Here is a 15,807-nt window from a genome sequence, read left to right as displayed (position 1 = left end):
GAACGGCTTCTTAATTTTTCTTCGATAATATTTTCGAATTTTTATAGAAAATTTCAATATTTGATTTTTTTGACTACTTGGCTTGTCCCTATAGTTTTCAATTTATTTAATATATACCTATGCACTGGTCTTTCAATACAACGCACACTATAAGTGTTTATATACTTAGTTCAGTAGATTTGTTATTTAAAACATTTTCCCTATACTCTTCAGAAATGCTGGAAGAGTTGATCCATATCGATACATTTCAGAGATATCTCCTAGGAACTCATAATAAATGCATATCAAGGCTACATAAGCATTGACTGTTCATAGCTTTTATTGTTTAAAAGCCGATGTTGTTGAAGTCCCCAGACAATTTATGACGATTAAACTGGTCATTATTGTCTGCTCTTATAACATAGACCAACGGCGTCCATGTTAAAATATTAAGCATTAGATATTGGTACTTTTTATTGCATAGGCTTAGTTAGGAATAATACATCGACGTAACGTATGAAAGCCTATGTTTTGCATTTCCTATATCAAATAGTCAAATTGGAGAACAGAATAACAGACATTGTATTCAGACTTCTACAAGTCAAACGAAGATCGTTATTGTTTACTAAATCGTAAAATGCATTAAACTTGTAATATATTAGTACGTATGCTCATATTAGTAGATGGAAACAGTAACAATAAAATTTCTATTTTTATGTATTAGGCTAAGTATGTATGCTTCTATTAGTAAATAGAAACAGAAACCATAAATTTATTTTTGTGTATTAGACTAAGTATGTATGCCTTTATTTGTAGATGAAACATAACCATGAATCTATTTTTATGTAATGGTTATGGTTACTGTGCTTCGTAACGTAGCTGGTTTTATGTTTAAGCTCTTCTTAGGCGCTGGATATAGTTGAGCGATGACTCAAATATGATGCAATATGATTCAAATTAATGTATTGTTTAAATGGTTTATCGGCCTATAATTGCAGTATAAATTAAATTAAATTAAATAAACTGGGATTGATTGACACCAGTCGTTAATAGGTGAAGAATATTTGCAAACTCGTGTAACACGCAGCATAAGTGAATCCTTTTCAACCGGTAATACTCAATACACATGACTTAGTCGTTTGGTAATGGATTTCGTTTTTATAGAATATGAGTCATCACCATTCAAACTGTACTTTCAATAGCAAACACCCCGAGTTACATTTCAAATTTACATTCCATACATGTCATTGTTGTTATTCACCGACCGTCGCAGTACGCCTTGGTGTTATTAATTTAATTTGCCGTAAGAAGTTCAACATGGCAGTTACGTAACACGCCTGTTTTGAATTGACATATTTTGTACCCTCTATTGTCCCAGCAAGACCACATACAATATATATGACTAAGAGGTTAATACACGGCGTAGCCGGGTCGTTGAGTGATAATTAGCCCGAGTGACTCATAATGGCCCGAGACGTAGTCGAGGGCCATTATGAGCACGAGGGCCAATTTTCACTGAACGGCCCGGCTGCGCCGTGTATTAACACGTTTAATACATATGTATGTTTTTCTTATTTGTAAGTCTACAGTTTGCTTTTTAAAGTTTACCTGCTATCCAATTGTACTTATTTTGCTCTCGCTTAACAACGATGATTTAACTCACTCTCAAATTAAATTTACTTTTATTTCGTTTTTTAGAGTGAGCCAAACAGGCAAACAACATTTTGTTGTCACCTTTATGTTCCCATTCCAATTTCGATTGATCACTTTGAACAGTCCACAACGTCTATCCGAATATGTCTGTACGAATCACTGACATATTTCTGTTCATGGTCTGAATAACTGAATTCAATTCAATAAACATGAACACCTAGCAAGTAGAACGACTGTTTGTACTTAGATAAACCAATACCTCGTATTAATGATGTCAACATGTATGAACAGTTGCTGTTTTTCAAGTAAATTCAATTTTGCCTCTCCCTTTGTTTTGTTTTTTGAATGTCAACGCAGAATGAAAAACGCCACTCTAACGGTCCACACTGGTTATCAAACACTAGCATATCTTCCTAGACTGCGTTCGCGTTTGCCTCCCTTTAAGATTTTAACAATAAATATGTTCAAGCAGATCAATAAATTTTGATTATTTAGTCAAGACATTATTTCACAGTCGCCAAAATTCATTTTAAGGCATAATTGAATTCACATGCGAACGTTCTACGGGCCGACAAATGATAATCGCTGAGTCATGCAAATAATCGCGAACTCCCTGTACAAATGTGTTAATATATATAGTAACATATGTATTAAATGACTATAATTGGTAATTGACGATTAGTGAAAATGTAAAATCGATGGTTGTGTTTGTCTCAAAACAGTGCGTTGTCTTATATGTTCACCAATAGTTTTAACTATTTTACGTAAAAGAAGATAAGGTAAAAACATAATGTACGACATGTTATTTATTTGGTACGTTGAAGACACTATGACGTGAATCAAATTTGAAAGGTTAATGGCTATTTTTGCTTCTTTACACACATTATCTGCGAAGAGTTTAACAAATATATTAAGAATTTTGTTTATTCTTAAAAAATCTACACGAGAAATAGATAGGTCTTTTTTAAACAGCTCCTGATTAATTCATTTTAAAAATTAATAACTACATTTTTAAAATGACAAAAGGAACAAACATAGTTTACTTTAATGACTCTTGTCATTTAGCAATAACACTATAGTTTGAAATAATGAGGAATTATATTTATTTACATCAATATGTACTGACTGAAGTATCATTACTGTGAACTCGTAAGTGGTCATAATATTTCGACAACAACAAATTTTATTATTATAAAAGAAATTCATATCGCCTTAAAACAAAAAGTTAATAATAAAAATAAATGTATCTATCCAACATCACATGATGCGATCCTTTTTGGGTTATTTGATTTTGACTTTTCATTGTCAGATAATTTTGTTATTCCAAAAGATCTTGTAATTAACAATCTAGACCGTTGAGCCATCAAACGATTTCGATGCATCATAAATTCACCTATGCTTTCGAACGGTCACAAATAAAAGCAAACAATTTAATACTTACTAGAGTCTCATATTTGTCATAATTACTATATTTACCTATTATTACGTTTTTATTACACAATATATAATTGGCTATTGCACCACTTGTATGTGTCTACATAGGGTTTACTGAGTATATTTCTGTTTCTATCGGAATCGTTGGTTTAGTCGCTAAACGAAGTGACACTCTTATTTAAAATCAATACATACACATGTATAACATTTAATTAATTTAACCTTTAACTACTCACTTAATAATTCAATTACGGAAAATATGAATTACTGAAAACAAGACAGTAATGGTGTATTTAATAGCAGAAATACCGTGGTTTACGCACATTGATTTCAAATTAAACTCAGTCGGTATTCTTCATAGGAACCATTGTTTTCGACATTTATTCATCCTTTAAAGAATATTAAATCAATACTATAAATCTTATTTGGGAGCAAGAGTGCATCTTTGAACAATGTATGACGTTGATGTTTTTCTTTTCAATCATTTATCATTTATCTTCTGATGAAGGCGCAACGCCGAAACGTTTAGATATAAAAAAAAAATTGTATTATTTAAAAAAGAACGTATCGTGTTTGTGTATTGTGCCATACATTAATGATATTCAAACATAACGCGTAATTAAAGTTATATTTCTTCCTCGGCAGAAAATTTCTGTTAGCATTTAGTGTAATAAAACTAGTGATATCTCCCAAGAATGTATGGGGAATAATAAAACAGCACTAATTTGGTGACATGCATACCAATTGCACATGACAAATGCATTATCTTTATGTGCACGGTTTAGCATAAAATGAAGCCATTATGCGATCCTATTCGCGAGTCCTAGAGGTGAATGTCTCGTTATTTGAGGGTTTAATAATTTTTCATTGTGACAGATGCTGGGAAAATCATAAAGTTTGTAAACAAAAGTGTGTCAGCTATCTAAGGTTTAATATGTCGTATACTTGAAACGACACTTCTGCATTACTTCGGTGTTAAAATTAAAATCAAATCAATAGTCTTTTCATTTTAATACTAATAAGACTAAAACAATTTAGGCAGTTCCAGGCCTGTCTGTCTGTAAACCATAGAAGCAACCTTAAAACTAATGTGCTAGAAAAACATGTATGCAGACGTTCTATTGAATATAAGTTATTGTCGTGTGAGTGACACCATTTGATGTTCTCAAAAAGTTTGATGACATCAATAAGTCAAGAATCCATGCTTTCGTAATTAATTTTTATTTTTGTATTTACAAGTTGTTATGTTTGCATCTTACTTTTAAATCATTCTGGATAAGAATAATAGTGTGAATTCTAAACACTGTAAGCAAACTCCACAAAATCGAATAGAAACGCTTACATGTGGCTCTGTGATCTGACATCAATACTGAAATTTGAAAAAAACAACATTTGACTGAACACTTATCGAGCTGATTAAGGCACAATTGTTTGACCAGACCATTTTTTTAAAAAAAGTTGCATTTTTGTTATGTGATATAATTAGTGATATATATTTTACAAATGTTATACCCGAGTTAAATCTAAAAAAATTAAGCACATTATTAACACCCCCCTTGTTTAAAAATGTCCAGTAACAACTATTGATTCACCACAAATGTTGATAACACAATGAAAACTATTGGAACGAATCCAGTATCGATACATTGAATAATACCCCTTTAAAGCTCACGGCTTCGGCCTAACCTACATTGAACAGCAAAAACAAAACCGCCTTTAAAATGTTCAAGGCTTCGGCCTAACCTACATTGAACAGCAAAAACAAAACCGCCTTTAAAATGTTCAAGGCTTCGGCCTAACATACATTTAACAAATACAACGTTTAAAGGCCCACGAAAGTTCATTGAGCTTTCCTGGCTGAATGTTCAAACGCTTGTTAAAGCAACCCATATGTAATGATGATAGTTATTACACATAATGAAGAGTTTAAATATAACACTGCATCCAGCAAGTAGGAAACTCAAGGACGTGAATCGTGTCAAGTTCTTCCAAACCCATCAAACACTCATCATTGCTGTCTTGAACAAGCTTCATTCCTTGTCTGATTAAGAGAATGTGAAACAACATTATTTTTATTGTAATGTCTCCGCTTTCTCTACATATTTTTTCGTTAAGGTTTCGTTACTGTTAGAATCGTTTTAAAAAGATGGTCATCTGCAAATACCTTCTCAGGCAACTATATAACATTGTTGTTTGGTATATAGGAGCAGCATCTAGCCATCCAATATAACACACGAACATGCAGTGGGTGACGAAAAGTATTCGATATAGTATTTAAAATATAACAGTTCAAAAGTAAACTAAGAACGCTTTATTTTGAAATAAAACGCTGATAGTTGTAATACTTAAATATATGCTGCTGTTGGATTTACCTTTCTTTATAAAACAACATTTATACATTGTAATAGGAAATTATGTGTAACTTAATTCGCCATTCATGTCTGTGATATTGTTCAGTTTTAATGTTTACTAATATATTTCGGTTAAAATCTATGTGTTTAAACTGAGAGTGTGTTCTTAGTTAATTATTGGAGATTTAGTTAGTTTAGTAAGTACATATGATTATGAGAATAGAAACTTTATAGTCATAAAGATAAGTCTAACAATAGACGTTTGTGCTCGCGTGAACAAAGCTAATAACAATCGTCCTCCCGACGCGCATTAACCTACTCAGAACGGCTATGCTTATAACAAATTAACAAAATTATCATTGTTCTTCGTTTTCTGTATTAAACGTTTGCTTAACAAAGGAGAAAGGTGCTAGGACGAACCAATTTGTTTTCTTGATATACGTTTGAAGTGAACGCAAAAAACCCATTACTATTTGATAGACTGGATAAGTGCAGTTTTTAGTGTTGCTATTTAACAAACAAGACATTCGTGGTCTGTTTGCCTTCTTGACTTGCCATATTACGTGGTTTAGGTTGAAACGAAATGAAGATGAACGAACAAAACATGTACAACGAAATTTTGAGATCTCAATTTTTGCATATGCAATTAAAATCTCATTAGAATGTTTTGCATTCTTCCATCCAAATCTCTGACACTTGAGTATTATCTTTTCAATCGAGAATCGAGCATTTGCTAAAGGAATATTTCGGCTACCAACTCAATCTCGTCTATTTTAATTGTATCCATGTATCAAAATATTTTTTTAAATTATAACTTTCGTATATTTTCATATGTAATATATTGACGTTTATCGATTCTGACTTCAAGTATTTTGAAATCTGGTATTGAATCTGGCCAATTGTGTAGTCGGGACATATACCTACTAAAGGAATATACAGGTTTTGACACCCTTCCCGTTTTAATTGTCATAGAGAAAAAATGTTATTGCTCGACGCTGTACATCAGCAAATACTTTGAGAATAGCAATTGTGGAAACCCAAAACAAATATAAAAAAATCATGAAGGAAAGTATTAGTGATACACCTACTGGGACAATTTGTCGGATATGCACGTGAAATATGTTTCCGCACAGGTAAAACGAGTGTTAAATCCCAAAGACCTAAGATAATTAAAGTAAACGCTGTGCATCGGTGCAGGAAATAGCCAATGGCGATCGTTTAGTCAACTTGCAAATACTGATTAGCGCAGTATTTAACAATTACACGTAATGAAAAAGTTTCATATCAATAAAATTTGACTTTGCTTCCTAACAAATATTTCGAAAGTGCTATAATAATTGGGCAGTTTCAAAATGTACCATTTTGACGTTCCTCTTTAATTTTCCATTTTCAATTTGTATATACAGTCCTTACTCCCTATGTCAAAGTCGTTAGAACCTCGGGAAATTCTTCGGGATAACAAACATTCGATAACCGAAGTGAAAAACATGTTTAACTAAACCCAACACATTCAAAAGTAGATTGAAGTAACCCAGGATCGGGACAACGGTGTTCGACAAACCGAGTATCAATTATTGTAGAACATATTTGTGAAGATGTAGGCATCGAAAAATAAATATATATACTGCTCAAAATATAAACGGTTGGATTCTGTCTTCCAATTATTATATGGAAACAAAGGAAGATCCTGTTCAAAAATGATAACCATCAGTGGCCGATGATTAAAACAATAAGCATTCGATCGTTATATAAATTATATTTTATAAATTTATAAACAACTTCTATATGAAGCGAATTCCTATTTCAATCGATTAGCTTGAAATTTCACCTAGATAATTTTTCTGAAACGACCGGCAATGACAGTTCTTTATAACTTCTAACACGATTTCGAAACTCTTTTATTCTCAAGTGTCAGTAATAGTTGAAATAGTATTCTCATTGAAGTCTGCGGGTGACATTTTGATTACGTCCTACGTCCATTTCTCCACTTAATGTTAAAGAAATCTCATTTAGTTTGTCAAAGCAGTTTGTTTATATTTCACCAAAAATATGTAAAGCCTTATATAAAAAGATATTTCTTATATTAATCTATTTGCTAGAAATACACAGATCTTTCTGTTTAAAACGACTGGCAATGATAGTTTCGTTTATCTCTTAAAACGGTTCCGAAACTATAATTTCAAGAGTCTGGTTGATTCATTTTTCCAATTAATTCTACGGGTAATTTTTATATTAGGTCATAGATCCTCTTCCTCGATGTCTGTTTTCGCCGTGTGAGCGCTTTATTATCTGAACCCCTATGGCGTTTCTATAGGCATTTGATATAAGATCGTTTGCACTTCGATGCTTTAGGAAGAATTCTATACGTTATGACGCGGACATATGTCCACTTTTAGGATTGTCTCCTTGAAGAGTAACTTAATAATGAGATTGGGTAATCCGCAAATTACTTGTTTGTTATCTATGTGAGATAACCTGACGAAAGACTGTCTTTAGCTCGTTCAATCACTTCGTATACCTGTGCTAGCGGATGTATATTGCAAAACTATTTATTGAAAAGAAACACTAACAGGTGATTTTTTTAAGAACACGGTTAACTTAAGTGTTTTTTTCTATGAGATATGTTATAGATAATGAGATATACATTCATCGCCCATTGTTCCGCTGAAGCAGTGATAATTTCTACGTTTTCTGGTAATTTAGCCAAGTGGCTTAGTTATACATAATTTACGGGAGATCAGCACATGGTCTTGTCTATATTCTTGTTTTAGTTGTGCAGTTTCAAAGATGGAATAACAAGTGTACAAGTGGATACAAGGAGTGTTACAATAAAAGTAAGTCGTTAACGATTTACAGCGTTATTATTGACAGAAAAACAATTATTATATTTAAATGGTATTCTTTATATTGCTAAACATAATTATCTCTTCGAAAAACAGACATTGTGCTATAATAAATAGTTAAGCACAAATAATGTTAAAGTAGTCTTAGAGGAGTAGTCAAGTACTGTTTAGTATAAAAGCAGAGGTATACTCAAGAAACAAGATGTAAATCTTATAATAAGGGACAATCTAAATCAAATATCTTTCATTGAATACAATTATTTATCATCTAATCTATTCAAAAGATGTAGGTTTTTGAATCTTGAATCTAAGAGGTTAAGGTACATTCTCTACATTTGTTTGTGTACCGATTAGGACGCAGTATGTTAACCTGTCAATAATAAGGTTACATCGTGAAAATAATGATCTTAACGATTAATGCGCCAAAACAACCTGTCACGTGATTCCAAATGGTTTATCCTAGAAAAATTGAGAAGGGAATCCGTTAACGGGGGTTAAGTTTGAAGTGATGTGTACTTAAACATTAACAAGACGAATGTTGACGCTAGGCATCAAAGACGCGGCTGAATGGGTTTTATTGAATATAATACGTAAAAAATATCGATACCCTATTGGCTCAATAAAGTCATGTGACAATATATTCAATTTTTAACATTCCGAATAAACACGGACATAGCCGAACTATGACGGTTTAATCAACTTTCTAGATCGTAGTTACTCGGTCGTCTCCGGCATGCGTAAATTATTTAGACTTGTACCTTGCATTATCACCGATAAAATTATTGGTGTCGGGTCGATTCGGCCGAGATATCATTTCGGCCTGATCCTTTTCGGCCTACTTTTATTCATTATTGTTTGTTTTAAATCGTGTGAAATACGCTTTGAACTTTCATTTTATATCAGTTAAATTTAAATTGTGTTAATTTCGTTATTGCGACTTATATTTGTTAGTAAAGTCGTGTGAATTAAGCTTTGTACTTCCATTTTATATCACTTAAATTTAAAATAGTCAATTAATGTCGTGTTAAGGCACTTATATTTGTTAACAAATGCAGAATTTAAACTACTATTCACAATATGCCCGTAACTTTTTTTAATTTCCTGTTTTAAACATTAGGCTTATTTGTTTTATATGACGTTTTGGAAGTTTTACACGCATCAAAATGGTTATTGACGACACATTTTAAGTAAAGTTTAAATGAAGATATAGAAAGCGATGATCAATACTGGTAAAGAGCCGCCGTCTCAATGTTTATAAGTATTTCGTTATAACTAGACTATACCATATTTTATAAAAATGTACCATTTGTGTCCAAAAAAAATATAACAAGTAAGATATGCATTACAAAGAGTCTTTTCAGAAAAAGCGATTTGAGGGCTAAAACTATCTTTAATACACATGATACTAAATACAGTAAACGTTTTACGCTTTACACATTGGCATTCCGCAGACGTTATTATCAAACGGATAAACGTCCCAGTTTTTGCATTGTCACGTGCTCTTTATACTCACTGTCTTTGTCCGCACGTAAAACCTGATATGATTGTACGTCAAAAATGGCTGCCAGAGTATATACGACAGAACGTATGAAGGTTGTGCCAGCATGCTCCTTCAGCTTGATTACTGAACATTTTATCGAGACAGAATCTCAGCAGTCCATTGATTCATTTTCTACAGTTACTAGACTAGTGGGATACATTCATCACTCTCATATTTTCAAAAACCTAAAGCAGAATTCACTGCACCAATTCGTTGAAAGTTGACTGTTGTCATGTTCAATCAATTTGATACCATTTATGCTATCTCAAACTAATCTGATCGGTCGAGTGTAATGATCTTCATTAACATTGACAACCTAGACGTATTATCTCAACGGATATTACCTTCATGGCATATACGATGTATCTAAAATAACCCATATTCGGTTCATCTTCCTCTCAAAAAGATCATTTTTCTCTTGTAATTTCTATTTTACGTTTCACATGACTTCATTACGGGGCGTTCGTGTGAAAAGTATTTCTTTATAATATGATTTGAATGTCCACAAACCTACAGCTCAGCCTCTCATAACCCAATTATACGGAGTATTGTCCCTGCGTCTTTTCAAATTAAATCGATTGATAAGTGTTGCTTGGGCCCATCTTGATCTTCCTTATTCAATTACTTGAAAGAAGAACAGACAACTAAAATCAATTTAAAGTTATTTTCTTAACGATTATTACAACATCCTCTTAACAGCTTGTCATGACATCCGTAAAGACGATCTATCGCTATTATGAGAAAAGAAAAACCATTAACCAGCGTTTAATGTTCATTCATCTTTACTTATTCATTATTCAAGATAAACAAGTTAATTTAATAATGGCATTGGCAGCGAATATATAGCTGCCGCATTATCGGCTCATATCTTAAAGTATAATCTAGACCTTTAGTTAAACTAATATATATAAACATATCATAGTTAACTGCGGGCGTTGCACTCACTAAACACAACTTAAATCGAGTTCAAAATGTATAGCTTAAAAATTATCCAAGTTTATTATTACATCAATATTAATCGAGACCACAGGGATTTAGAGTTGTCGGATACGACCATTTAATCAGAATACATAAACAAACGCATGCAAATGTTTGCCAAAGAGATAATTGCATTATGTATCATTATTCCAGATTGATTATATTGCCAATACAAAGGATAACAAGCTTTTGATATTCAGTATATATTATCTTATGACTTTAGCTAGACCTCGGTGTTAATCAAGGGACATCATTATAGGTGATGGATTATTCTGAAATATAGTTTGTACTTTTTACACAAACGTGACTAACGGATAACAAATGTACAACTGTTTAATTTTAAAGTTTTGCATACTGTTTTATGTGGTATCGTTACATCACTAATGATAGGGAATGCATAATGTTTAAATTATTACAATCATACACCATCTGATATCATTAGTTTGGGATTCAATGTGAATAAACCAGTTTAATATGATTGAAAAAGGATCTGGTCTACTTATCAAGGGCACTTTGAGACATGATCATTAACTTCCGAGAAGTCTGAAAATAGCAATATCAAGACAATTTACCATCGGAATGAAATATGCGCGTTAAGCATAAATTGCATTATTAGAATAGTTTCATTTTTTGACCGAGACTGGAAATATTGAACGCGTACAGGAAACCGATTATTATGGACGAATTCACGCATGGACAAAACTAACAAACACTTTCTCAAACTCAATGAAATGAATTACAGTAACTTTACCAACGGCTATGTTCAATACAAATTGATTACATTATCTTGAGTCGTCGCGCGATTTTTTATTTCTGAATGAAGTTGGCTTAACAAATGGGAATGTATTGGTTTTATTTTTGAACAACGGTCTGAAATGAATTCAGAATCGTTTCATTGGATTATGTTAGCACGCGGGGACTAGTATGCATAATTCCTCAGCAGAAATACTATATCTCGTTTGGGAACTTCTAGATTATGTGACTTTTTTTATCTGTTATGCTTTGCTCTGTATCCTATTAAATAACATACTACGTTTAATTCCATATATATGTATATTTTCATTGTAATGCGCAGTCTGACCGCCAGAAGACATCCTTAACATCAAGTTTAAGCGCACGAGGAATCGAGCCAAGCGAGCTCGAGCCAACGGGGTTCAATCGTATTGCTGAGTTTAACATGTAATCATGCTGGTTGAACCTGTTAACACATCTTCGGTTTTGTAGTGCTGCCACAACTCGACATATTTACTTGTCTTTTGTTGACATGGTTTAATATGCCTTATGTTTTGCCGACATAAATAAAGAGTGCATGTAAGGTATTTTAAGGTCGCTTGACATATTGTCCGATTAAGCAGAAATTTATTCAGTTTATCAGGGAATAAACTCGCAAGTAATATTTCCAGCAAAAAGGTAATCAAAAACAACAAAAGAAAATATTTACGCCAAACTTAATGATCAATAGAAAATCATAGCAGTAATCATTGTATTAGTGATGTATTGTGAAAGTTATTTTTCATGAATCAGATGTTTCCCTGGACTCATTTACAACTGGCACATATATCAATAGGCTTCGATGAAAATAATTAATTACAATGTTCTAAAAGTGGATTACAGTTATAAAATAAGTTCATAAGTTTAAAACTCATTTCAAGTCATATATTATTAAACGAATCGTTAGGTCCACGATATATATCATTTTTACAGTCAGTCAATAACAATGCCTATAGCCCGGACCAAACGCATGCATGTTAAAATATTTATCATAGGACTTTAGGTCTATTGCGTGATGTACAATACATTGTTATAACGTATGCCATCAAATGCATTATTGTCACTGCTCGTTGTAAATGAATCATTATGTTTGTGCCCACAAACTAGACGGATGAATATTTAAGAATAGGGATATGATGCAATAAATTGTTGAGATATGCTTTATTCAAACATTGTTTAATATGGCTTATTTATCCATACTGTTTAAAGTAGAATAATTAGGGCATGCAAAGTAAAAGTTTTCATTGAAGTGAAATCAATTTCAATGAGACAAAGACGTCTAACAAAAGTAGCTAAACTCAAGCGTAATAAAACTCTGATGTCAACGATGTTACAGCGAATTTTTTCCCAAAGTAATAATACTAATTATTTCCCATGTGGCTTATCAAATAGAATTGACTCTTGTTGTCTTGGCTATTTCCCTGATCAATTCAATTACTTAAAACAAGAAACTAAGAACAAGAAACAAGAACTAACATGACGTCAATATCATTTCCAGGGAAACGTCAGTTGTGAAACTCACACGCATTATCTGAGCTTAATATTGTTAAATGTCAATGATGTACCGCCATAATGCTTTGGAATGGTTTTTAGTATGTATACAATCGTATGGTACTATGCACGTACATTCATATATTTTCTTGCATTTGTTATTGACTATGTACAGTGTTCAAATCGAAAAGAAACCGTCTGTCTGGCTTTTGTCTGAATATTTCTCTGTCGCAATCCAATGAATTTTGATAATAAAAACCAACAGTGATGGAAGGTATTCATAGTTTTTCAATGTTTGTATTTCACAACAAAGTAAGTAAAACACCAATATCCCTTTAAATCGAATACATAAATTTCACAGAAAGGCTTACTGCGACAGATACTCAGGAATTATAGTTTTACATTGAGCTGCAGTTAACTACGCTACAGATCTACTCATAGAACTAGGTTCCTATACCACTATTTCAAGAACCCGTATTGATGAATTTGTCCTACAAGTGGAGTTTGATTTATCTAACTGTTGTTGATGTAATTCCACAGCTGCTAGGATATATGAATCTCCATGGATTATTTTGGTGTCTTTTCTACCATTTTAACTTAAGAATTTGGTGCGGATGTTTAATGTTTCTGTTTTTCTTGTGGTGATAGAATAACTATTGTGGATGGCCATTTTTGCAGATAATGTGCCTGTTATCTGTCAAATAGAATATTATTAGTGCATCATATTAAGGATATAGCGACAGGAATAACCCAGATGTTTCATGACGTTATTCAACACAGAAATTAAAATATTTTTACAAATTGTATAGTGTGCATGCATCCTTCACACTACTCCGGAATTACTTTTCTAGCGGAAGTGACAACCTCAGAAAATATCTCAAATCTGAAAAAAACGCTTTCAGATGGCCGTCTAAAAAACACACTCAGTTTGGATCTAGCTAGATATGAGTTGCAGCTTTCTTACCCAGAGTGCATTAAGAAAGTTTCTTGATAATGGGATATATTTTCATCGTTCATTGTTCGAGTTGATCAAGCATTTATATGTGTTTTGGCAGTGTAGCCAAGTGGTTTAATGATACATGTCCACGGGAGATTCAATCATCAGCACATGGTTTTCTACATAACAAACTGTTCGTTAAGCATTTTTGAAGAAGAAATAAACAGTTTATTTTCGGGCATAAGGAGTTTCACAATAAAAGTAAGTAACCAGTTTAGCAGAGCCATTATTGATAGAAGTAAAATAAATTGTGTTAGATATCTTGATATGGCGTTAAGGATTGTCTGTAAAAGAAGTTAATTGCATTTTTAGACAGAGATGTAAGTACAGGTATAGAAGTCGACTCAGAATACTTTAAGATGTTAAGTGTTTCTTGTTTGTGATGTCTTAAGCGTTTACCCTGTGCCATTCGACGGGGTTTATGTTTAAACGTTTGGCTACTTAGCTTATTTCTGTAGTTGTTCACATAAGTATTATTAGGTGTAATTCTATAGGTCATTTTTCTCAATATACCAGCTTAAAATATAACAAAAATATTAATATTCAGTATTTTTAGCGTAACACAAAGAATTCCGAAAGCAAATAAGGCACATTTGTTTGGCTCGACCCCGTGCTTCCGTTTTTGTTTGTTCAACGATCAAGATACGTTTTTGCTTTTTATCGTTTTTATTTTTACAATTTTATGACATTTATTCAATGGAAGGATAACCTCAACTGAAAAAATAACTACAGCCCATATTATGCATACGTGTTTTTGATAAAACCCAAAAGTTAACATCATGATAACGAAACTTACCTTTTATAAAATTTGAGAATGTTATTTAAAATATGACTGAAATAGATAAAAAAAATCTTACATCCGAATTTAATCTTAAAACATTTTAACCTGTACTATTATGGCATCCATTGTAAACATACTCATGCGACCATATTCTAACGGCTTCTTATTTTTTCTTCGATGATATTTTTGATTCCGTATATAATATTTTTTACAACTGGGCTTGTCCCTTAGTTTTCAGTATATTAAAAGTATACCTTAACACTTGTCTTTCAATACAACGCAAAATTTCAGTGTGTTTATATAGTTCAGTTGATTTGTTATTTAAAACATTTTCCCTATACTTATCGGAAATGCTGGAAGAGTTGTTCAATATCGATACATTATAGAGATATGTCTTAGGAACTCATAATAAATGCATATCAAGGCTACATAAGCAATGACAGTTCATAGCTTTTATTATTTAAAAGCCGATGTTGTTGAAGTCCCGTGACAATTGATGACTATTAAACTGGCCATCATTGTCTGCTCTTTTAACATGGACCAATTGCACCCATGTTAAAATATTAAGCATTAGATATGTTTGTTATTGCATAGGCTTAGCAATGAATAATACATTGCGGAGACGTATAAAAGTTAATTCATTGCATTTCCTATATAAAATGGTCAATTGAACAACAGAAGAGAACAGAACAGACATTTTATTCCGACTTCTACCAATCAAAAGAAGATCGCTACTTTAAACTGTGTCGTACCCTGCTAGGACATACAAAATTGGCAAACTGGTTTTATATTTACATAGAAGGTAGCAGTAGAATACCATATTTCTTGAAAATTGTATACTATATTTTTTGATAAATCATAAAATGCATTTTAATTGTAATATATTAGTTGGTATGTTCCTATTTGTAGATGGAAACAGTAACCATGAATCTACTTTTATGTAATGGTTATGATTACTGTGCTTCGTAACATAGCTTGTGTTATGATTA

The 15,807-nt window shown here is 32.3% G+C and overlaps 1 protein-coding gene across 5 annotated transcripts in view; it reads left to right on the top strand.

Moving 5' to 3' along the window:
• LOC128211003 (Kv channel-interacting protein 4-like) overlaps window positions 1-15,807 on the top strand; it is a 422,182-nt gene that overhangs the window by 221,907 nt on the left and 184,468 nt on the right. The window contains exon 1 of one of the 5 annotated variants that reach the window (XM_052915378.1): window positions 8,236-8,251. The exons of the other annotated variants lie outside the window; for them this stretch is intronic. Coding sequence (XP_052771338.1) covers window position 8,251 — 1 coding nt within the window. The 5' untranslated portion in view covers window positions 8,236-8,250. Of the gene's footprint in view, window positions 1-8,235; window positions 8,252-15,807 lie in introns of those variants that run through there. 5 annotated transcript variants of the gene reach the window in all.

This window comes from Mya arenaria, chromosome 12, assembly GCF_026914265.1.
Source record: "Mya arenaria isolate MELC-2E11 chromosome 12, ASM2691426v1".
Classification (NCBI taxonomy): domain Eukaryota; kingdom Metazoa; phylum Mollusca; class Bivalvia; order Myida; family Myidae; genus Mya; species Mya arenaria.
This window is presented reverse-complemented; position numbering and strand designations above follow the sequence as displayed.